The sequence below is a fragment of the Argiope bruennichi genome, chromosome 9, assembly GCF_947563725.1.
Source record: "Argiope bruennichi chromosome 9, qqArgBrue1.1, whole genome shotgun sequence".
Taxonomy (NCBI): domain Eukaryota; kingdom Metazoa; phylum Arthropoda; class Arachnida; order Araneae; family Araneidae; genus Argiope; species Argiope bruennichi.
In genome coordinates this window covers 5,414,517-5,439,358 of record NC_079159.1, presented here as the reverse complement: position 1 = coordinate 5,439,358, position 24,842 = coordinate 5,414,517, and the positions used below count along the sequence as shown (strand labels likewise).

The following is a 24,842-nucleotide window of genomic DNA, read 5'->3' as shown; positions in this document are numbered from 1 at the left end:
ATACGAAATTCTGATCACAAGTACCAACCTGACGATTTAGAGAGTACAATGTTACGGAGACTCTCAAAGCAATAATGCACGGAACATCTAACAAATACCAAGGATCTCCATTGTCAGAATAGCAGTACTGTTAAAGCCCATAAAATGCTAAAACGAAGTGATAAAAACGTATCCCTGACATGCCGACCTTGGCGACGAAAGGAATTTTCTAGAAGACTCCAGATGGTCCCAACATTATATCACCGAGACCAGTTTTTCCTTGAAAGTTGGAGAAAGTTCTGGGACTTTCCCAAGATTACGCCACTTCCTGTGGGAAGACTATAAAAAAAAAGCAAGCACTCAAGACCGAGGGAAATTAGAGGATGAGACAGCAAGCAAACTGCTGAACTAGCGATTAAATGCGCTGCGTTATTACGATTTATTGACGGCATTTGTAGAAGAAAATTTTGTAACAATATATTTGTGTGTACAATTGTGAGCAAACGAATTTTTAATTTGTGAAACTGGACATATGCATATATTATCCAAGAATAAAATATTGCCAAATCTAAAGTGTCCACCTGCTACTGATTTACCATTTCTGCATCTTTGTGTATTCTCTAAGGGAATCTGTAAGGTTTGTTTAGTGATACAAGCCAAGTTTTTATCTAATATTTTATATTACATGTACGGCAGCTACATTAAATATCATACCCATTTACAATGTATATTGAAGAAATGCATCACTCTCATTTCTAGAAAGACATTATGGATAAGAAAATTTCATAGCTACAAATTTTAACTACTAAATTCTTACATTACAGACTTTTACAAACAAATCATACTGGACATGACAGACAGCTTCTATTTCATCTTTAAAGAATTCCCATTCATACTAACTGACAGTATAGATTGGTTATATGGCATAAGGGTCAAACTTGGTAAGAAATAATCCAAAGGCTTGCTGACTCCAATTGTTTGATGAGATAGCTGTAATAAAGTTTTTTAAGTAATAAAATAAAAGAGAGCAAGAAAGTCAAAAGGAGAGATTTTTTGCCAAATGTAATAATTTGAAGTAAAATAAAACATAACTAGAAATGTTTGATGAAATCACAAATAAAAAAATCAGCATAAATATTACACAAAATCTTAAATCTACATTAGGTCAATGATAAAAACAAAAGTTGTATAATATTTACAATAATTTGTCAAAAATATAATATGAAATAATTATCCAAATACTAATTATTTGTTGAAATAAATAAACATTAACACAAATTTTTGAAACATTTCTGAAAAAATGATAAGTGATAAAAAAAATTCATTAAAAAGAATGCAAGATTAAATGCACAGTCTAGAAATTTCAAACCAAAGTCATTATTTCTACAAATTTTTACTTCTCTAAAATTTATTTTATATTTCAAAGCTTTCAATCCAAGACAGTCACTTTTTAAAAATTTTTAACTAAGACTAAATTACAAAACTGTCAACACATTAAAAAACTTCTACACCTTTTTTCCCCACAAAGATATAAAATTTCATTTAATAATCAACAGAAATTGTATAGATATTATAATCCTAAATGTTTATACATTTTTCAGATATATTTTTGCAAGGAACAACTTCATAACACCCTTTTTGCCCAATAATTTTAACTATTACACTGACAATATTTGCACTACAACATTAATGATTACTAAATCTGAAAATACTACAGTATTAATATATTAATTTTTATTTTTGTTTGAAATAATGAATATTATACAAGGATAAAATTATATTTATAATAATATTGCTGTGAATTCTACTCAAACACAAATTTTTGATTTTATCAATGAATATCTGATGTATTTGTTAAAGATATATATATAAATAAAATTAATACATTTCATCAAAATGTACATGTATAAATTTTGGTTTTAAAATTCAAATTTGGTGATGCACACTTTTTACAGGCATTAAAATGGATATTAAATGTGAATAGAAAGTTTTCAATATAATTTCATTCGAAATTTTTATGCAAAATTTCAGCATTCAGTGTGCATTGTAATCCATAAAAATTTATTAATTCCGATTGCAGAAAATGACAGCTTTTTCTGTTGATGCTTATCAAAACAAAAAGATTTCTAATTTAGCACTTTTGCACTAAGAAGGCTGCACAAATTTTTAATTTGGTAAATTGAAGTAATTTTTATAAAGTACAAGAAATTTCTAATGATGATTATTGACATTACATTTCCCAGCAGCATTTTAAGATATCAAGCCATGTTCCATAATTTTTGCATATTTTATATATTTGACTGAATGAAAAAGAAAGAATTAATGGCACCTTTTTCTAAATTAAAAATATCAATTATTTTTTTTAAAAAATTAATCTGACACTAAACAATAATATATTGAAAAATATTTTCAGATAATATGAAATGAAATTATTATCACATATGACTGTCCTTTACTGAATATGATAATTTATTGGGGAAAAATATACATAAAAGAGAAAAAAATCACTATTTAATAAACACAAAACTTTATTAAACAACACAAATTCTTTCACTTAACTGCAATTACATAATATAAAAATTTGCACAAAAGTGCTGTCATTAATGCATTATTCTGTCAACAAAATCAAAACACAAACAATTTCGAATTCAGTATCTGAATGCAGCATATATAAAAAATTATTTACTCATGTCAATAATAAAAGTTATACATCCATTTCAATAGTATGGAAAAATACATTTCATTGATAGAAGTTATTAATCATTCACATAGATACATCTTAATATTTTAAAAGTTTCTAAGCTCATATAAAATAACATACAGTAAGAAAAGAGTTATAGATTTTTTTCACATAAATAAATATATTGATATTAAATGCACAAATAAATAATCATACAACTAAACATCAGAAATAAGATTTAATTAAATCATTTTGAACAAATTCAAAACTTTTGATTTGTTTATGTTAATAGTTATTAATGTAGATATGGATATTATGTAAAAATCATTTGATAAAGAAAATACATTTTTTTAAATAAATAACAGAAATGCAAAGAAAACAAATCATAATTGAATGCTTTAAAAAAAAAACAAATTGCTTAAGGTCATTTTGATGTGTATTGTTATAAAAAATTTTATTGCATATTTTTTTAATAAAAGCAATTTTAAATCTACATAAATTACAAAATTTCATTAATAATGAGACAATTCCTGAGAATTTCAATTTTTCAAAAAATTTTAAGGCATGATCAATTTTTTTTTCAACATGGATCTAGATATGTTATTTGATAGTGACACTTTAAAAGCAATACAAACTAATAAAAATTTAATTTTAAAGGGGGAAGGGGGGAGGGTAGAACAGGAACAAAAAAGAAAGGAAACACACCAAAATTTATGATCATATAATTTAGAGCCTTTTAGAAATATTTAAATGTTTAACATTTGCTGTCATTTGAAATATTATACAGCAATCCACAGATGGAAAGGTAAAATTTCCAGATCTTCAGCTTTAAAATAAAATAGTTGATATTTACAGCCTTCATGACAAATCACCAATAAATGGTGATTTTCACCAATTATGGTTTCTTTTCTAGAATCTTAAGTAAAATGTGTAATCAGAAAATTGTCCAGTACCATAAGTACTAAATTAAATAAATCAGATTATATAAATCATAAAATAATGTGGATGATTAGTTAATGAACAGGTCTATACAATGAATAAAGTAGATTAAAAACTTTTTTGTAGAAGATTTTTATACTTAGATAATGAATACATAATCATTTTCTAGCATTGAATTTTTTAAAGTATGCTTTGGAATTTTTCATTAAAAATCCTACCATATTATAATCTCTTAAAAAAGCCGGGAAGTGAAAACAAAGTTTATTATAGAAACAAAACCATAGATAAAAGCCAAGAAAGAAATTTGATGTCAGATGCGATTAAGCAGAATGATATGAACAGAATAATAAAATACTCAATCTTTGCTAAGAAAAATGTAATTAAGAAAGTTCAAGCAGAAAAAATTACACATGAGAAAATCACATATGTAAATTTAGTTAAGAATAATTTAATTGTTTTTAAAGGATCTTCAGAATAAATTAATCTTATTCCATTCCACAGAAAGCTATAATAAATCAATGACTGATTAACAAATATAATTTTTGAATGAATTATGTTCACAAACTGATCATCTACTGCTGCATTAGATAACCACAAAATATTACACTTATCAACTTGATTATAAAACATTAGACTTAACATGTTGGAACGTCAAATCTCTTCAGAATCCAAATAAAATGAAGTTACTACAGATTATTTATAATACTTTGTTTATTACTAATATATGAATTTGATTTTTATAGTTATATTCCAATATGAATATATGTAACAAATATCACTGCATGAATATTAAAATACATTGATATATTCTTTAGCAATTTTATAGTCAGCATTGACATTCTTTCAAATATATTAATAAATCATGATATTTTATAATTACAATTATTGGTAATTAAGAGTAATTAAGCTTATTTTTAATTTACTTTAAACACTTAAATTGTTGTCTATAATTATTTTATAGGGAAAATTAATTGGAAACGAGGGATTTCTAAATAAACACTCATTCTGTATTATCTGATGGTCACATTTGTCTGCTTCAGAGGTAATAAATCTTTCCCTAATGGAAAGATTTCATCTGAAACTACATTTCCTTGAAATAATAACAACTAGGTTAGAAAATAGTGATGATGATGACTAAATGATGGTATTTTCAATGAAAGTGCGATGACTGATTAGGAGCAAAGGCTGGTGATTAAGGCTGAAATAATGAAAAATGAAATAAAATTTGAGCAAATAAAAAAATAATTTAAAATAAGAAATTATGATAAAGATAGTATTTATAATAGGTCATTTTTCTTAAATTAATAGATATAGCACTTCCACACACTTTCCATTGAAAAATATTTTTAATATATTAATAGAAAATATATAATAAAGTTTTTAAAATATATACAGAAGGAAACAATCATTTCCTTAAAATAAAGCAATATTGAAAAAAAAACATTAATATTTTACATTCATATAATTAATCTAGAATACATTTTTATTAAACATTTGATTATATATTGGGTTGGCAACTAAGTAATGGTGGATTTTTTTTAGAAAATCAAAGACAATTTTTCATGGAACTAAATAACTTTATTCTGTAATGTATTGCCCATTTTGATCAATGATCTTTTGCCATCTTTCAGGGAGCATCATAATCCCACGTTCATAAAACTTCTGGTTTTTATTAGCAAAAAACTGAATCAGGTACGATTTGACATCATCATCATTATTGTAATTTTTACCATTCAAAGAGTTTTGTAAAGATCGAAACAAGAAGTAATCAGATGGTGCAAGGTCAGGACTACATGGTGAATGTCGCAAAACATCCCAACCAAGCTCCAATAATTTTTGCCGAGTGACCAAAGATGTGTGTGGCCTTGCATTGTCATGATGGAATACAACACCTTTTCGATTTGTCAATTCGAGCCGCTTTTCTTCAACTGCATTGTTTAATTTCGTTAATTGTTCAATGTAGACATCAGAATTGATCGTTCGGTTGGGTGGTAAGAGTTCAAAGTAGACAATTCCTTTGTAATCCCACCAAACTGATAACAAAACCTTCTTTTGATGAATATCAGCTTTTGATGTTGTTTGAGTTGGTTCACCTGGCCTGCTCCACGATCTTTTCCGCTTGATATTGTTGTAAACAACCCATTTTTCATCGCCAGTTATCAGTAGTTTTAAAAATGGATAATTTACATTATGTTTCTTTAGCCAATCGCAGCTGTTAATGCGTTGCGTTAAATGCGTTTCTTTCAGTTCGTGAGGAACCCATGTATAGAGTTTTTGAACATAGCCAAGTTGTTTTAAGTGATTTTCAATGCATGTATGTGATACATGAAGCTTCTCTGCAATCTCACGTGTTGTACTGTGACGATCCGAATCGATTATTGCTTTGATTAGGTCGTCATCAACTTCAACTGGACGACCAGAGCGTTTTTCATCTTTGAGTGAAAAATCACCAGAACGAAATTTGGCAAATCAATTTTGACACTGCCGTTCTTTTAAGGCTTCGTCATCATAAACAGCACATAACTTTTTATGAGCTTGCGATGCGTTTTTCCCTTTGCGGAAATAAAAAAGCAAAATATGACGAAAATGTTCCTTTTGATTTTCCATTTTTCAACGAACGGAAAACGAAAACTACGCAACCGATCAAAAAACTTTTTTTACTGATTGACAGCTGAATTGCCAACTATCAAATAACAAAATGTGTTTTACATTTGTACTACGTCTGCAAACCTAAAAATTCAACTGAAGCCATCTATGAGTGAAATCCGCAATTACTTAGTTGCCAACCCAATATATTATGATTAAGAATAATAGGATAAATTTATTAAATCCGACAAGATTCTTTTGAAATTTGTAAAATAACTTGTCCAACATTTCATATAAATAACACTGGGAAAAAAAAGTTCAACTGATAATTTCAAAATAACATTTTAATAACAGCAAATGCCGAAAGTTAAGATCATATTTTTAAAAACTGATGTATTCATACATCATTAAGAATCTGAAATATAATAAATCATTTAAATTTTTATGGTTAAATAAGTCAAAAATTTTTTACAATAATAAAATTAATAATAATGGATAGAAAAATAATAAATGTTGTAAAATTTTCTTTTTTTCTTAATAACAATATATATCCTTTACTAAAAAAATAAATCCTTAAAATGATTTTTTGATCATTAATCATTTAAAATTCACTGATAAAGATATCACTCTCCTAACAATAATTAACAAAAATATTATTTAAAAAATAATAAAACAAATAAGCTAGAATACTTGCTTTTGCTGACAATTAAATGCTTCCTTGAATATATTATTTACTCTTTAGCACAAAACTCTAATCATTTGTTCTTTCTCATAATTTTAAACCAAATTAAACTGCCTGATAAAATCTAAATTGACATTGGAATAATAGAATTTTATATGCCAGATATTAAACTTCCTAACATTAAAAAAAAAAATTCTCTAAGTTTTCAAAAATCCCAACATTATCTTAGATTTATATAAATCTCAAATTATTGATGTCATTCCTTTAAGTCTTCGATACTTTGCAAAAGAAGAAAACAACAAGCAAAATGTGTTGCAATTTTTGTACTAATTTTAAATTGCCAATTTTCTTTTTAAGCTGAAACATTAAAACTTACCACTTTATAAAAGAATCTAATCAGGAATCATCAGCTATTAATTGCAAATTGTTTTTGTGTTAGAAGTATCATAATCATAGCAGTCTGCATCATCTGCAACAATCATACAAAATCAATTTTTTTTAAAAAATACACTTAATTTTTATTCCAACAAAATATTTTTCTTCTAGTATACATAAATTTCAACACTGAAATCAAACAAACACATAAAAATAATTATGAATTTGCTAAATTGATGCTAAACATATGTTAAAACATAAGGGAAAAAAATCATTTATTACAAGAAACAATATCAATTAAATCAAGTTGCAAACATTAAGTTATCAATATAGAAGGTCATTTTCAGTTTCTACATTAAAATAGCTTCATTTTTGTTTTTTTTAAACAATTCATACGAATTTCACACAAAGATAAACAAATGAAACTTTTTTCTTAATTCAGGACTGAATAATAAACAAATGACCATATTATATAAACTTTCCATCAACTACTCCTTTTGAGAGGTAATATTAATCTGACATGCTAAATGCAATAAAAAGCCAATGGAGTATTAATAAATAAATGAACAAAAAATGACTAATGAAAGACTCCTAGGCTCTCATAAAAACTTCATACTTTCTTTCTTTTTTTTTGTACACTGCTTGTTATATTTTGAATTTTAATAAAACGAATGAACATTGTGTGAATGACAGTTATGAACCTTCAAATGATCATATATAATGATCATTTAATGTAGTATGAAATTATTTTAAAGCATCAAAAACAATTTTGAGGAAAACAAATGATCACATGCGGAAATTTATTATTTATTGTGAAATAATATTATAATAAACATTTGTTTATTATTTATTGTAATTTTTAAGCGTGAAAACTGCTATGTTCCAAGAGAGTTGTCATATTGCAGTATTCAAATTGAACTTATCTGCACATTTTTGCATATTGCTTTAACAATACCTTTTTAACAAAGCCATGCTTTTAATTATGATAATTATTAATATTGTGATAATTATTTAAATGAGAAATTTTATATATTACTTTATTATTTGATTACTTATAATATTAAATCCCATTTTTAATCATGTAGAATGTTTTATTTAATAATATGTAGTACAATCAAGCTTTGTTAAAAAGGTATTGTTAAAGCAATATGCAAAAATGTGCAGATAAGTTCAATTTGAATACTGTAATATGACAACTTTCTTGGAACATAGCAATTTTCACGCTTAAAAATCATTATCCATTTTACTTTTTCTTTGAAACTTATTTTTTTACTTTCTATTTTGAAAATTACCTGCATTTTGTATGTTTCATTTGGATACTGTAGGATAAGGATTTGAAACAGCATAATATAAAATAATATTCACTAACAAATATTACTGAAAAGAAACAACATAAAATAATCTCTTAAGGCTCACATAAATATTATCATCTCAATAATATTTTTTCAAAATAACGCTAAAGTGACAATTAATCATGAAATATATGCATTACATATTTTTTAAAGCCATATTGTAAAATTGTGTTCAATATATTTTTTCTTCAGAATTACAGGTATGTATTTTATGGCAAATAATACCAATGTTGCTTTAGTTACTGCACAAATTGAACAGATTCTAATTTGTTAAATAGCAATTTGAATAATTAAATTTTGAAACCTACAGCATTAGAATTTTACTGTATGTCTGTTTTCAGTTATAGAATTTATTGACATGAAATACATGTATAATTTTTTCATTACAAAATGTAATCCTATTATTAAATTATATTTACATTCAATGAATTTTAGGTGCTTTTTAAATTAAATTAAAAATGAATATTCACACATAATCCTATATTTTCAATAATATAAAGATTCAAAATTAAAATTTATACATTTTTTTATTAAAAAACATCATATTTTCAAGAAATAATTCCGATTTTCTTCGCTTTCTTCTCTTTCCAAAGAGTTAAAAGATAAGATCAGTGGTCTTACTGAAAATCAATATTTCTTGAAATTATTGCCCAGCTTTTCTTTCTTTAGTAAAAAATATATATATAATCCTCATATACAATTAGATTGAATAAGACAAGCAAATATGAATACGATTGGTGATTCAATAGAAACAGTTTAGTTCAACTGAAGGAGAAAAATATTAATTATTTTAGTTATACAACATTTGTATAAGCCTATAAATAGGAAATACTCTGCACATATAAAATTAACTATCATGAGTATTACCCAACAAAAGTAGTTTAAATGATGTTGATGATCATATCATTAAAAATTGTTCAAAAGATAAATTGTTTTGATTGATTGTAAGGAGATACCTCAGAGTTAAAAAAAATAGTTTGATTTTGTAAAGAAAATTCTTCTCGTTAAAGTTAATCAGTTTTAATAATTACATGGCTTTATAAACTGGCAAAGTCAGGACCAGCCATCTGGGAGTTGCGGCAGATGCTATGCACAGGGGCTCCACTATTGAAGGCCCCCCCCAACATGATCAAAAACTAAAATAATGTTCTGAACAATGAACATTCCATCTAAAACATTCAAAAAATAGGATTGTGCAGCATTTAGCACATAGATCACAAGAACAAATTATTCCTACTTTAGGAAATGGCATTCTTAACAAAATTCAAGATGATATAAAAACAGCCAGATACTACAGTATCCAAATGGATAGTACTCCTGATACTTCCCATAAGAAACAAACTTCAATTATTATTCAGTAGGTAAATTTTGAAGAGAAAAAATTAACTATAAATGAGTTATTTATAGGGTCTATTGTAGTAATTGATGTGCCTGGAGAAGGACTAGCCAAAACTATTGAAAAGATTAAGCGAGCTTAATTTAAATATTATGGATTGTAGTGGACAGGCATACAAAAATGGTAGCAACATGAAAGGAAAATATAAAAGTGTACAATTGAGAATAATTGCTCTAAACCTTCGTGGAATCTATGTGCCTTGCCTATAACACTCTTAATATATTAATTTGCGGTGCTACTTCCAACAGTATTTATAGAAATATTTTGAGGATTTTACAACTTTCATATTATTTACTTTCTACATCTACAAAAAGAAGGGAATTTCTACAAAAGCATCTAAACGTTAGTCTTAAATCATTATGTGATGCTCTTTGGGAAGTCTAAGTAAATTCGGTCAAAGTAATGTATACACTGTTAGAACAAAATTGTAATGCCTTAGAAAAATTTTTGATGCAAATAACTATAATACAGCAGTATCTGAAACTAAAAGTCTATTGAATTCAATACAAGAAATATTATTTATTTTATGTTTAGTGATATGGTTTGCAATATTGTCCAAAATTAACACTATCAATTAACTATTTCAAGCAAAAATAATTGTTTTTTGCTTTTAATTTAAAAAATAAATTTAAAACAGAAATTGAAACTTTAACACATTTTTTAGATGAAGCAAAGGTGATTCTCATAATCTGAATATTTCAGAACATTTTCCTAAAAAACGAATTCGAAAAAGAAAAAAAGATTATGTACCAAAATAGTGAGAATTTGAATTATAGAAAACCTGGTAGAGGAATTTAGATGTTATATTTTAACACTGCAACTGATATTGTTATTGTATAGATAGAATATGAATTTAAAAATATTTAAAATTAATTGCTGATATGAAAACTTTAGAAAAACAAATTAGAAAAATGATCCAAAAATTTTGTAAAGTTTTATATCAAAGACGTAGAAGAAAACCCAATCCACGAAACTGGTTTGCTATAGGATTTGATTTTGAATGAAAAGGATGGAAATAACACACAAGACATATGGCAATGCATACTAAATGATAATTATAATGAATTATTTCTAAATGTATTAAAACTTTTCTTTACATTGCCAGTTATTATTATAAATGTGCTGTGCTTTTTCAACAAATTAAAATTAATAAAGAATTGTCTTTGATGAAGGATGTGTCTAGAATGCTTAAATGCACTTGCTATACTAAGTATAAAAAAGAACCCTATAAAAAAGTGTCTGAAGTAATTAATAGTAAAACAAAATCATGCATTAAATAAACATGCAATAGTATTATATGTTCGTATTAGTAATTTTTTTACTGTACAAAAAAACAAACTTTAGAGCCCCAAATGATTTCTTGCATGCAGGCCCCTTTATAAAGAAAGCTGGCTCTGCTGAAAGTTAATTAGAAAATGTGCTCACTTTTCTTCTCAATATCCTTGATCGATTCAGGACTAATTTAATTTTTTGCTGATTAACTGAAAAACGCTTGAAAGAAAGTAACAGCTGCAGTATTATTTTTTTCCTTTCTGCTTCTTTCTTTTGTTTGCAAATTTCTTCAATCTTCTCATGAAACAATCGAAGAGGATCAGCTCCCTTATTTAATGAAGATTTGAAAAGATTATCCTACAAATGAGAGGGGGAAAAGAAGAATAAAGTATTTCTAAATGTTATACAATAACAATATGATTAAAAATTTGTATATATGTGTGTCAAAACTTATACATAAATAAAAAATACCACAAACATATTATGCAATTAAAAGATATACCGAAGATTTTCATTTCTTTACAAATTAAAATAAACCATTGTTTTATTTAATAATTTAGAATAAGTCATCCTTCATGCTTTAAGGAAAATCTTAAAAATATGAAATTTTTATATTTATTTTGGTTTGACATCTCCCTCAGTTAGTTTTTGCAATATCTGTGATAAAACAATATTATTAATATATTGCTTCAGAATAGAAACATTGCCAAAATGGATTTTTTTTTAAATAATTAATTTGTTTTGCACAAGTAAAATATTACTTTTTAAAAATAGGAATTTATTACAAGTCATTTAACTGCAATGAAACTAATAATACTTTAGTTAATATAACAATATACATTGTTTGACAAATAATTAAAAAAAATATTTATTTAATACAGCATTTATGACCTTCACTCATTTGCAAAAATTATATTAGTATTTCGTACAATTAATATTTTGTTTGAAACAATATCAGTGTTATTTTCAGATGAACCTTACAATTCAAAATCATGCAATCAGAAACATTTGAGTTGACATTCCTTATCAAAGTTATTATGCCTCTCCAGAAAAGAAAAACATTTTCAAATCTTTGATATCAGAGTTTAAAATGCACTAGCTTTCCATGCAAGACAGAATTTTGAAAAATTTAATTTTAGAATTTGAAATCCTTGGTTCTGACCCCATGACTTTATAACAAAGGCAAAGGAGGGAAATGATGCAATAGAATATATAAGATAATACTTATCCACATAAAAATAGAACAAGTTGTTTCTACTTTCAAATTAGAAGCACTGATGCACGAAAGAAAAATCACTTTGTTTGATGTTTCAGATTATACTGCAAACTTTTTTTCCCCATAAATATTGAATAGAAGTTGCCTCTAAGACATCATTTGGGTACATATTCTGTCATAGGAAAGCTAGGGATCTTGAAACAAAGTACGGCAAATTGCCATAATATCAGATGTTGTTAAAAGTTTTAATTTGCAGTTATAAAGGACTGAAGATGGAATGCCCAGTAAAAGCAATCACTTGAAAGTGTTTAATAGAACATCGTATCTCAAAAGGGCAGATATGTATAACTATTAATGCAAAGAAACAGGATTTATAATTCTGGCAAAACAGAAGCAGATTTCAAATATAACAGATAATTCTATATTTGTCAGATCCATTTCTTAATGATTAAATCACTATATGCTTAGAAAATTGTTATATGCATTTCACTATGACTACACTAACACTAAAAAAGAATTTGGTATAATGGTGAGTATAGTGATTAACACTAGAAACAGTACCCAGTAAGATGTTTCCTAATTCATTATCAAGGCAGATTCTGAACAGAAGAAAATTTGTTATCATCATCAAAAAGCCCATGAAACTAATTGAGGAGTAACAGTAATAGATCTGACATAAATTTGTATATTTATAGGTACCTACAAAGTTAACACTCATTTACAACTTTGATATTAATACCGAGATAATACTGAAGTATTGTGCTGAGGTACTTTTATTATTAATACTTTTAGTTCCTATTATTGTTTTTTCTAAAGGAATGCACCTTAATTCTTTGTTCATGGATGACAATAAATACTTACTATGAACGTTTTAAGGAAAAATCCAAGTGTCTTAGATATTAGAAGGAGAAATTTTTCTCAGTAATTTTCTCAGTTTTTATAATCCTTTGTATTAATTTCTATAAAACATGACTATGATGTATTGCCCACACATTCAAAATCAACCTCCCTAAACCATATAGGATCTCAAAGTAATTTTAAGTTATGAATGAAACAAAATCTTATAAGTATTCCTCAATAGTTCAATGGAGAATATTTCTAGCACAGACTAAATATAGTAATTAATGTAGGAAAAACTTCAGAATACGGACACATAGACATATATTTATATTAAAAAAGAATGAATGTTTGTCTTTTTTTTTTTTTTTTTTTTTTTTAGAAATTACTGCTTGAACTTTTCCAAATGAACATCTTTCTTCCTGAAGTTGCTTTTTTTGGAGGGGGAATAAAGCAAAATTGCTACCATTTTGCATTCTTCAAAGCATATTATATTTTTTATGTACTTTTAAATGTAGTTTTTACATTTAAATTGCATTTCTTTAATCAATATCAATTATAAATAAATCTAAACTGTATGAAAGATAGATATGAGATACCACCTCATCATATCTACCTTTCACACAGTTTATTTACTTAGATCTCATTTTACAGTTTACAACTGACTATCAACATACCAGAATGAAGATTTGCAAGTATCAAACAAACAACTGCAACCACACACACACATATTAATTCCATTCTAAGATAATGAAAAAGCCCATTATTCATTAAATTTGTTAAAAAAATATCTCAAATCAATTAAATCATTCAACAAATATTAGATCTTATGAGTTTTAAGCAGGTTAAATCTGATAAGTCATGCTTAATGTTTTTTGCAGTTCATACAGATAATAATAATTCGATTTTCAACTGGGATTTCAGCAGAATTTACCCACAAAGGAGACATTAAATTATGAATTGAAAAAAAAACATTAAAATTATATTTAAAAATCATATACATTATATCAATATTACAATATAATATAATAACTAATACAATAACTTCATAATTTTCTTTTACAACTGTATTAGGTGTGTAAATATGACTATTTATTTTTAAGTTGAAAAAAGGATACAGTTTGTTACAATCACAACATTTATCCATATTTTAACAATAAGCAAATTCTGTAAAAAAAAAAAAAGAAAAATCTGACTGTTTAGATGCAATTGAATTACCAAGTCAATTTTTGATATCTGCCTGGGAATTGAACTTCTCTTCAGAAAGGGCAGTCTGCATAAAACAAAACAAATAGTAATCTGATGGAACAGCATTTAGTGAATATGGAGAATGAGGTAACACATGCTAGCTAAGTTATTCTGAAGTTCCTCCCACTGATCTGGCAACATATGGATGAGCATTGTCATGTTGGGAAATAACCCTGTCAAGCCTTTCAGCCTATTCTGGATATTTTTCTTTATATGCTTTTTCAAGTTCATCAACTGTAGCTTGTATCATTCATCACTGATGGCTTAATTAAGTAATATTTCAAAATCTGCAACCAATATTTCTTTATAATGATTCTTTATAATTTTTCTTTATAATGATAAAATTTCCAACAAATACTTTTGTCTGGTACAAAATTAGGTATGTTTGCTAAGATAAAAAGGTTGAAGTGTAGTTTAGTGTGCCCCCTGAGTTTGTTGTCAATATGGCAACCAAATGAAACGATCTTCTAGCAACCCTAATGCTGTTTTATTTACTACTTTTTACAACGGTTGAGTTGTACATAAACTACAACTATTTTATAAAAAAATGTTGAATAAAAAATATTTACTAACGATTTTAATTTAGTTCTGAATTCTAATTAAAAGTTTTTTACTACTAATAAGACACTGTAATTTTATTTTTAATGTAAATATGAGCAGAAAATATTTATTTTTTCGTAATTATTAATTGTCTGTATGCACTTTAAAAAATCGTCTGAATTCTTACTTTAAAAAATCATCTGCAATGGAATTCCTTGCATTTTTTGTAATTCTTTTTCTGATCTGACGGTTTCCTTGATAATTCATTATGTCACTAATTGTTCAAGAACAGATGTATGGTGAATGGGATGGAGGAAATATTTTGAATTTGCAGAATGGATAAAGAGCGAGTGGAATATATATTACAAGTTGATGAAGTTGGAAAAAGCATGCTTGTTTAAAATTTTGTATGGAGAATGGCTTGATTGTTTCTTTCTTTGTTATTTCTTTTCTTTTGATTATGTACAGTCCTTATGTTCAATGAAACAAAACTATTAGGATCCCACTCCTGCTGCTAGTAAAGCCATAGGATGTTTTTTTTTAAAGTTAAAAAATTTTGCCCGGTGCCTTCTTCAGATGCCGAAGGCATCACATGCTCTAAATTTTATTCTCTACACAACAGATTGGTGCAATCGGTTTTAAAAAATTCTTTATTCCAGAATTGTTAAGATAAGCAGCAATAGAGATCCCAAAGGTTAAAAAAAATCTCAGATGAAACAATACTTATCAATAAAGATCATAATTTTAATGCAGAAAGTGGTAATCATAACTATTTTGCAGAAGTGTTTGTTTATTTTGCCCACCATCTTTAATGGCGACTTGGCATCCTTGGTGCAGCAAGGGGTACACTAAAATACACTTTTACTCATAAAAAATATATAAATATTAACTAGAAGTCACATATAAATTTTTGTGATACTTTACAAATACAAGTTTTGTAATGTAATAGCAAATATTAAATGGCATTTTATTAAAAACAGATGTCATATTTCTGCATCAAATATGTTGGCATATACATAATATAGCTTTCTACAAATTCAAAAAAAAAAAAAAAAAAGAAAGAAAGAAAGAGAGAGTAATTCTTAAAGAAATTAACAATGCTTACCAAAGATATAACACTAACGATTTGTGGCTTTTCAAGGGATTCATTAGAATTTTCCGACTGAGGCTTGTCATCCTACAAAATTTGCAAATTTATTAATAAAGTTCAGAAAAAGTCAATTATTTAAAAATAGAATAAACTATAATTTTTTATAAGAGGAATTCAAAATTATTGGTAACTAGCTTAAATATCTGGCATTATATAAAAATATTTTCATACACTTGAATAAGGGGAAGGGGTGACCATTATTTAACACATGATTAAAAATAACAGCATTTCAGAATTCAATTAATTACTGCTACAATAAGTTTCCAGGTTCCATTACATGAATATATATCTCTTTATGATCATATTTTGAATCAATTCATTAAAAAAACAACTATATATTGCAACTGGGTTAGCAACCAGGCTAGATGATGCAACTAAAATAATCAAATAGCATGTTAGCAAATCCGCTGCAGTATTTGCATTAATTGGCCAAATTTTAATTAGTTATTATATGTAGAATCATAGTTTTTAATTAATAAAAATAATTATTTAATTAGATATTATGAAACCATCTATATGCTTCATAATATTTCTGAGAAAAATTTGAAGAAAATCTATTTAATACCTAGAATTAAAATTAAACATTTTAATTCTATATTTTTACAATGTATAAATTATTTATAAATTTTAACTTCTATAAAAAATTACTTTAAAAAATTGAAATTTTTTTAAATATTCTTTAAAAAAATTCAACAAAATTACAAAAAAAAATATTTAAAAATTTAAAGATTTTAGAATATGATATTGCACTCAAATTATTTCTACCAATATTAATAACATACATTGATATTTCTTTCATAATATTACTTGCATATTTTGGCTTGAATTTAATTACAAAATATTTGCATTTTTCAAATGTAACTAGAAGTCTTGAATTAATCTTCAATATGGAATTTAACAAATTAACACTGCCATTTAGATATTTTTTTTTAATTTTAATACTAGAGGCAATTTTAAAAAGTATCCAAATTAAAAAGGAGAGATGAATAACTTACTATAAAAAATAAAGTTGGAACTGCATCTCCTCTAATATGCTTCACATTTCCAATTTGGTCGAAACAACTCTCTTCAAAATGATCAGAACAAAGTACAGAAGTAGATGCAGGTTTCCAGAAATCAGTACGTTTAAGATTTGACAGCCACTTTTCTAATAAAGGAGGATTCCACAATGGAAATCTGAAATAAATAAAGAACAAAAGGATATAATAGTAAATTATATATAAAACATTCAATTCAAAGCTAAAACAAACATGCAGAAATAATAGAATAAATTAAACAATATAAAATTACATTTTTCTAATCATAGCTTACAATACAGAAAACCCAACACTCAAAATAATAATATTTTTGAACAGTCACGAATTTGATTTTGAATGAACCTTTTAATTGTGCAATAACTACAGTAAAAAATAATTTATACATTTTAATAACAAATGTAAGATACCAGGATTTCAATCACTAAAATGAATTTCAATAAATTCTACTCACTACTAATAGTTATTTAAATTTTACTCATATATTAAAAAATAAACAGTATATCATAAAAAAAGAACAACATAACTACTAAAATTGAATCTCATAATGATGAATGTTGAAATCAAAAAGATTAAATACTTCCAAGGTGTATTTCAAATGCATTGTCAATACAAATTGATTTTTAGAGATATAAAATATATCTCAAATGATGACAAAATGTCGAATTATTAAGACGAAATTTATTTAGATTACTAGTTGGTATAAAGTTTTAATTAATATATTATATAGTAATGGAAATATGACAAAAAATTTAATATCCATAAAATAGCACTTATACTCATAAAGGTCAGGAAACAAATTGTGCATTACAATATAAGATTGGCATTAAATGGTTGAAAAAAATAAAATAAAGAGTACTGATTAACCCTTATGTTCATTTTGTATAGTATACCATACATACAATCACTGTACGTTTATAATCACTGTACGTGTAGCAATGTGTAGAATAGTATACATCTTGTTTTTTCAAAATTTTCATATCATGATTTTTTAAAAAAAATTTTGATGTTTTTTATAGATTAAAGAAGCTACCTATATACATTTCTTTCTTCTTTTCTTCAAAAAAGCAATTTTGCCACGATAAGGGTTATTAAAAATATTATCACCCCTTCAAAATTTTAGAATAAAGTATCAAATTAAAATTCAATACAGATTCAACGAACTGCAGTTCTGGAATATAAATGTGAATGTATTTTATACATGCATTTGTTAGTAAAAATATCATAATTTCTAAACCATTCAGCAGTTCTACCTGTGAAACGTTTTTGCAGGATCTTCTCCTATTTTACTTTTGCAGTTTATTGCTGCACAGTATGCCATTTTATCTCTCTTGATATATAAAATAATTCAGATTATGATACTAAAAATTCTGCAGAGAACTACAAATTCTTTTTTTGTTAATTGCGATGTTTTGTTTCGCAAACAGCAGCAAGTACATAGGCTTCGAAAATTACTGTCCCTATTCAGCTGCTAGAATCTCAATATAAGATAAGTTCAGCCGTACCAAATTGCATTAATTTTTAGTAATAGATACTGAAAAAGTTCTCATAAAAGTTTCCACATATTGTGATGTACAACGGAACTTCATATATTGTTGTTGAAAGTTGGAGATTTGCTTTGGATATATGGTAGGAAATTCATATAGTTTGTTAGTAAATAGAATGTTTTGAAAAAAAGTTGCAAAATTTGAATGCAGTGACTTGTGTTTATACTTCCGTAAACAAATTAAAATTTTTCTTTCTCGTGAATGTTTTAATATTATTTGTTAATTTATGAAAAATATCAACAGTTTATAAAATAACATTGGAAACAGAAATTTCAGTTCTTTGGAGTTTTATAATTCTTATAACATTAGAATAGTAAAATTTCCGCCATTTGTGAGAGCAAAGTTAAAATTTTCATTTATCTTATCAACTGTAGAACATGCTATACATTAGTATTGTCGACTATTTATGGTATAGCATATTTAATAAAAATTTATTGATAGTCGTAATTTAATAAACACTTCAAGATCGAAATAAAACAAACCGTTTCATATTTATTTAACGGGAACCGTTAATGATGTCATTGCGATGGGTGGAGCTGATAGGAGATAATTTCAAAATAATGATAGAGAGGCGGAGTTATGTTGATAGTTTTCGTGATGATGGCAACGTGCAGCTGATTGCAGACAGAGAAACAAACGAGGAGCTAGAGTGAAGGAGCAAATGTTGAGCTGACTTGTAAGTCCGTTGTGAAGAAGTGTGTGTACAAATTATAGACTGCACCTAATTGATTTTTACACTTAAGTATGATAACACTTTTCAGCGGTTTAAAGGGACTTGTGAAACCACGTGCGATCTGCACTGATTCATTTGTTTTCCGACTTCACAGTAAATGGACTGTATTGATTCTTCTGAGTTGTAGCATTCTTTTGACTTGCCGGCAACATTTTGGAGAACCCATTCATTGCCTGCAGAGAGATGTGGCCCGCATCAAAGCCCTTGAAAACTTTTGTTGGATCCATGCCACTTTCGTTTTACCCCATGCGTGGAATGCCACCGTTGGGGTTCATGTACCACATCCAGGGATTGATCGTCACTTACCAGGGCAAGCGAGAGTTTACCATGGATATTACCAGTGGGTCGCTTTAGTTTTGATTTTACAAGGAATCTTTTTCTATATTCCACGATATATATGGAAGATGTGGGAGAAAGGCCTGATCAAAGCTTTTACTCTAAACTTGCATGACCCTATGCTACCTGGTGCAGAATGTAGTAAGAGCTACAAACTACTCGTACACTCTTTGCACATTCATTTGGGACATTTTGAAGCCTATTTTAAGAAATACTTCTTCTGTGAATTTCTAACTTTTCTAAACGTTTTGGGACAAATGTGGCTTCTGGATACTTTCCTAGGTGGTGTTTTCTCAACTTTCGGTATTAAGGTTGTACAATGGGACCAGTGGGATCAAGAATATCGGAATGATCCGTTAGTTAAAGCATTCCCAAGAATGACAAAATGCCAATTTTACGATTTTGGATCCTCGGGAGACATTCAACGTGTGGATGCATTATGTATCTTGCCCTTAAATGTTTTGAATGAGAAGATCTTTGTCTGCTTGTGGTTCTGGATGGTAATGCTTTTGTGCTTTACAGTGCTTGTCATCTTTTATCGACTATGTTTTGCAGGCATTCCAATTGTTCGCTATTGTGCTCTGGTGACTAGAGCACCTCAAGTGAATAAAGGAGCTCTTGAAAAACTTTATAGAGCTTGCCATGCAAGTGATTGGTTTGTATTGTGCTTACTTGCCAAAAATATGGACAATAAACATTTTAATTCCATTGTTGGGAAGTTGGCAGTTGTTATGGACCAAAATGGGTATGTTCCCAAACCTTCTACTTCTAAGGACAATACAACATATGTGTAATTCAAAACATTCTGTAGTATTGAAAGCATTTAGCTACATTTTTAAAATTTGTGTTCATTGTCATACATTTATGTAATATTGTTCCTGTTTTAATCATGTATAATTGAAAGTGTGTCAAATTACTGCTTTTATTTATGATATATTGGTAATAAATGTTACCTTCATTTTAAAAATTGTGGTGTCTATATGCTCAGATAGATAAAAATAATTCATGGACTTGTGAAGTTTGTGTATATTTATTTATTAAATGCAGAAATCCAATTTCTCATAATACTGTTGACTAAGTGTACTTATTTTTTGAATTGAAGTGGACTGTTCCCCAAATTTAATCTTAAATTATTTTGCACTTTTATAGTAATTTAGATTTACACATAAAAATTTAAAGATTTTTTAAAAATCAAATTGGGGATTAATAAGAAATAATAAGTGTGAAAATTTCTGTATTTTGTACAATATTTTCTGAAGAAACAGTAATTGTGTATTTTAGGATATATTTTTTTGAAAAGAACTGCCATGTTTTATAAATCCTAAAAACTATATAGTTTTCAGGAATTTTAATATATTTTTGTAGCTATTGTCTTAAATCTAGCATTTGCAGTTATCACTGATTTCATATCTTCATGTTGCCATTAAGTGTGAAATAATGAAATATTTATTGACTAGATTGATACAGAATGTCCTATTGGAATACAGTGAATTTTCATGTTTTATTGTAAATTTTGTTTATAAACATTCCCTTGTTATCTGTTTTCATTTTTCAAAGTATTTTACTGGGTGTAATTTATATTTTTTATATATAATCAACATCATTTTAAGCATTTAAAAAATTCTCTGTAAAATAGTATATCATGCATGATTATAGTGATGCAAGATGGATGAAACATGGGAAAATGTTATGCGTATATAGTGATAATTTAAATGATGGATTCGCATGGAATCTTAACATATCTTAGAATTATCTTTATATATATATATATGTTTGGATTTTTCATGTTTGAATGTTTTATTTTTCATATTTGTGCAATGTTTGCTTATAGTAAGCTGTATAATCTAAGCAGTTTATTTATTAAGGCATTTATATTTTTTTCTCTCAACCTTTTATTGTTATTCATTGATTTCAGTTCAGAACCAAAGTTTTTTAAAGAGCTTCTATTTGGAAAATAAAATCTCTGCAGTATGTGAAGCACGATAGGATTTGGTAGAAATTTTGAAGTTACAGTTGACTGTTTTGTGTTGCTGTAGACGTTATTGCAATTGTTTTCAATTATAAATTGTTTTTAACATATTATTGTTGCTTTTTCTGTTTTAAATATGAAAATTTTAAATTTTGTAATATATTTTGTCAAAAAAACATTTGAAGAATTTGGATTTCATATATATAAGTTCTGTAATTATACTTCTAGATTGGATTGAAAAGTGGTTGTATTTAAACTTTATTTTAATCATCATAATTATCCTAGAAGCGTTTTTTTATAATCTGTGTAAAAATTATCTTCGGCATCCCTATATGCAACTTGAAATATATGTACAAATATATTTCTAGTTTCACAAATTTTAAATTTTGATCTCCAGTTCGAAATTCATAAAATGTTCTAAATACCTTACAGTGTCTTCTATATCAATTTTTCATTTCTATTGTTTCTAGTCTGTATACCATTTAAGTCGTTGAAGTGCAATTTGGATTGCTGTTAAGTATATTTTTTCATATTTAGTCAGTAATAGTTAATTATGCTGTATATTATTTCTAGGACATTCAAATTGAAATGGTAACCATTAGTTAATATTGAGTTTTAAAATTTGATTTTGCTTTTACTGTTAAATTTTTAAGGAATATTGAGATTCTAATCTATGATTATATTAAGAGTAATATTTTTGGTTATTTATTTGAAAGACAATTATAATTTTCATTTTAAAATTTTGAGTCACATTATTATTAATTTGTTTTACACACACTAGATGAATATGAAAATCAAATTGTATTATGACTAAGCAAATAACTTTTTCATGATAAAAAGTGATTAATTCAAAGTTAATAATCATATTTTGCTTTTAAGTTGATCACATTAACCACAATGGGACATTTAAAAACTAGTTTGCTTATTGGTAAATTTGTATATGAACGGTCAATGGTAATTTATTCTAAAATCATAAATAAATTGTTGTTTTCTATAAAAGTTTGTTTGAACCATTTTTCAGAATTAAAAAAAAATAATTTAAAAAGAAATTGAATAAAAAATTAAATGGTTTATAACACCTTGTTCCTAAATTATGATTGAAATTTCTTTTTATATCTAAAACACAAACAGTTTTATTTTGTTGTGTAGTTTCCTTGTTATGGTATATATATATAAAATATATATAATTGCAATTAAAATGATCAAAACTTTTTGTTATTTGTGTCTGTATGCCATGTACATTATACAATTAATCAGATCAAAATTTTCTAATCCTTTATCCTACTTTTTTTTAATGATGATTTTGTCTGATTATTTAAAATTAGTATTCTCTTTTTCATCCATAAATACTCTATAGTGTTTTCAGGAGTGGAAAATAAAGTGACAGATATATTGATTTCTAACTCACTCGCATATATATATTAAACAGTTTATATATATAATCCAAGTCATAATTTTTTTGTAGCTAGATTCAATTTTTTTAGAATTAACCCCTAAAGCAATCTTCCTAACACAATGAAGAATGTGGTAACTGTAAAAGGTTCTATATAAATTAATCAATAAAAAAGAGTAATTAAAATACCAAAATATAATAAAGGTTTTATTTCCATCAATATCTGTTTTCCAAATTTTTAATAACTAACTCATTCATTTTATTAAATTTTATTTATTGGTTTTGTTTTGTACAAGGGAGGATATTCATCTCTTTTCTGCATTTCTCTTTAACTACCTAGATTGAAGTATATAAAATCTGATTACTTTGTGAAAAATCAATTTCAGTATTATCATTTTCAGTGTGAATGTTTCTACTTTTTAAAATTTAGAAGAAAACTTAAAAATTTTTAAATCTTTTTATTACTTGTACATATTTTCTGTACTTCAGTGTTTTTTATTCATGTGCATGCCATTTTTTATGTAAATTTTACTCATGTCTGTATGTGTGCCATATTTGTTGAATAAGTGTTTGTAAAATGCAGGTATCAGTTAAAATGCTAATAACTAATCCAGTTGTGATTATTTACATGTTTGTTGATTCTAAATTGTGAATTTAAGTGAATCATGTTTCTTTGTACTGTTTAATACTTAATCTGGTCATTATAAAACATATTTTTCAAGTGCCTGCTCTTTGGATCTCAATTGTATGTGTATCACTTTGTAGAGAAAAATGAAAATTTCCTTTTTATTTGTGAAGTTTTATTTATTTAATTATTACCATAGTTTCTTTAATTTGTATAGTAAAATAATGCAGAGAATCATTTTGGTTTAAAAAAATTTAAATTTAATAACTTACAGATAGCCTTTATTGACCTACATTTTGTAAATGATAGTTTTGTAGATAGTCTGGAAGGGCATGATGAGGACGAATATTAGAGCTCTTTATATTAATTTCTGCCTGTTTTTATTTTCTCATATATGAAGTAAAGGGACAGTATTGTAATTGTCAATAAATTACAACTAGAGACTTTAATGAATCTCCAAGTCTTAGATCTCTGAGATCCAAAAAACATTTTTGTTATTATGTCCTTCTGCCTGTGTTAAGAATACTAACAAAGAGTTTTGAGCTAGATGGATGTAATTTGGTATATGGTCTTTATGCTGTAACTTATAAATCTGTATAAAAGTTTGAGCAAAATCTATTAAGAGAAAATCTGTTCTATCTAGCTGTTTTAATATAAGTTAATGATAGCTGCAGAACAAAGAGAACTAAATTGATAAAATTCGTTACACAGATTTAACATCTATGGTGTAGACAGTTGTCAAAATGTGAACCACATTCACGAAGTGGTTGGCCGTCTGGTGAGCTGTATTTTCAAATGCATGTAAATGCAATAACTCAAAAATACAAGATTTAAATATTTCAAATGGTATGTGATTTTAAAATTATAATTGTAATTCTCTGCCAAATTTCTGTTCCAATTGTGGGGAAAAGGCAATAGCACAAATTCGATTTTGGGATACTTTTAACTGCATG

General features: G+C 26.5%; 2 protein-coding genes across 3 annotated transcripts; one reads left to right on the top strand and one right to left on the bottom strand.

Moving 5' to 3' along the window:
- Window positions 1–19,040, bottom strand: LOC129984438 (THAP domain-containing protein 1-like). Of its 2 annotated transcripts, none has more exons than XM_056094319.1 (6): window positions 18,540–19,039; window positions 17,248–17,428; window positions 16,208–16,279; window positions 11,415–11,618; window positions 7,243–7,335; window positions 1–969 (listed from the first exon to the last, which is right to left on the bottom strand). In XM_056094319.1, exons 1-5 carry the CDS (start codon window positions 18,605–18,607, stop codon window positions 7,273–7,275), a joined length of 588 nt encoding a protein of 195 aa, XP_055950294.1. In that variant the 5' UTR covers window positions 18,608–19,039; the 3' UTR covers window positions 1–969; window positions 7,243–7,272. The 2 variants fall into 2 exon arrangements, with proteins under 2 accessions (XP_055950294.1, XP_055950295.1); XM_056094320.1 differs by lacking the exon at window positions 1–969 and adding an exon at window positions 3,083–4,796 and having other exon boundaries at window positions 18,540–19,040.
- A 394-nt stretch (window positions 19,041–19,434) lies between these two features.
- LOC129984633 (innexin inx2-like) lies at window positions 19,435–24,055 on the top strand. Its single transcript, XM_056094555.1, has one exon. It carries the CDS (start codon window positions 19,578–19,580, stop codon window positions 20,694–20,696), a length of 1,119 nt encoding a protein of 372 aa, XP_055950530.1. The 5' UTR covers window positions 19,435–19,577; the 3' UTR covers window positions 20,697–24,055.
- Window positions 24,056–24,842: the final 787 nt, after the last annotated feature.

Coding starts and splice junctions, on each gene's coding strand:
- LOC129984438 (XM_056094320.1), bottom strand. CDS start 18,607: ATGGCATACTGTGCAGCAATAAACTGCAAAAGTAAAATAGGAGAAGAT. Junction 17,429..18,539: donor CCTGCAAAAACGTTTCACAG/GTAGAACTGCTG, acceptor TATTTATTTCAG/ATTTCCATTGTGGAATCCTC. Junction 11,619..16,207: donor TCGTTAGTGTTATATCTTTG/GTAAGCATTGTT, acceptor TCTCATTTGTAG/GATAATCTTTTCAAATCTTC.
- LOC129984633 (XM_056094555.1), top strand. CDS start 19,578: ATGATAACACTTTTCAGCGGTTTAAAGGGACTTGTGAAACCACGTGCG.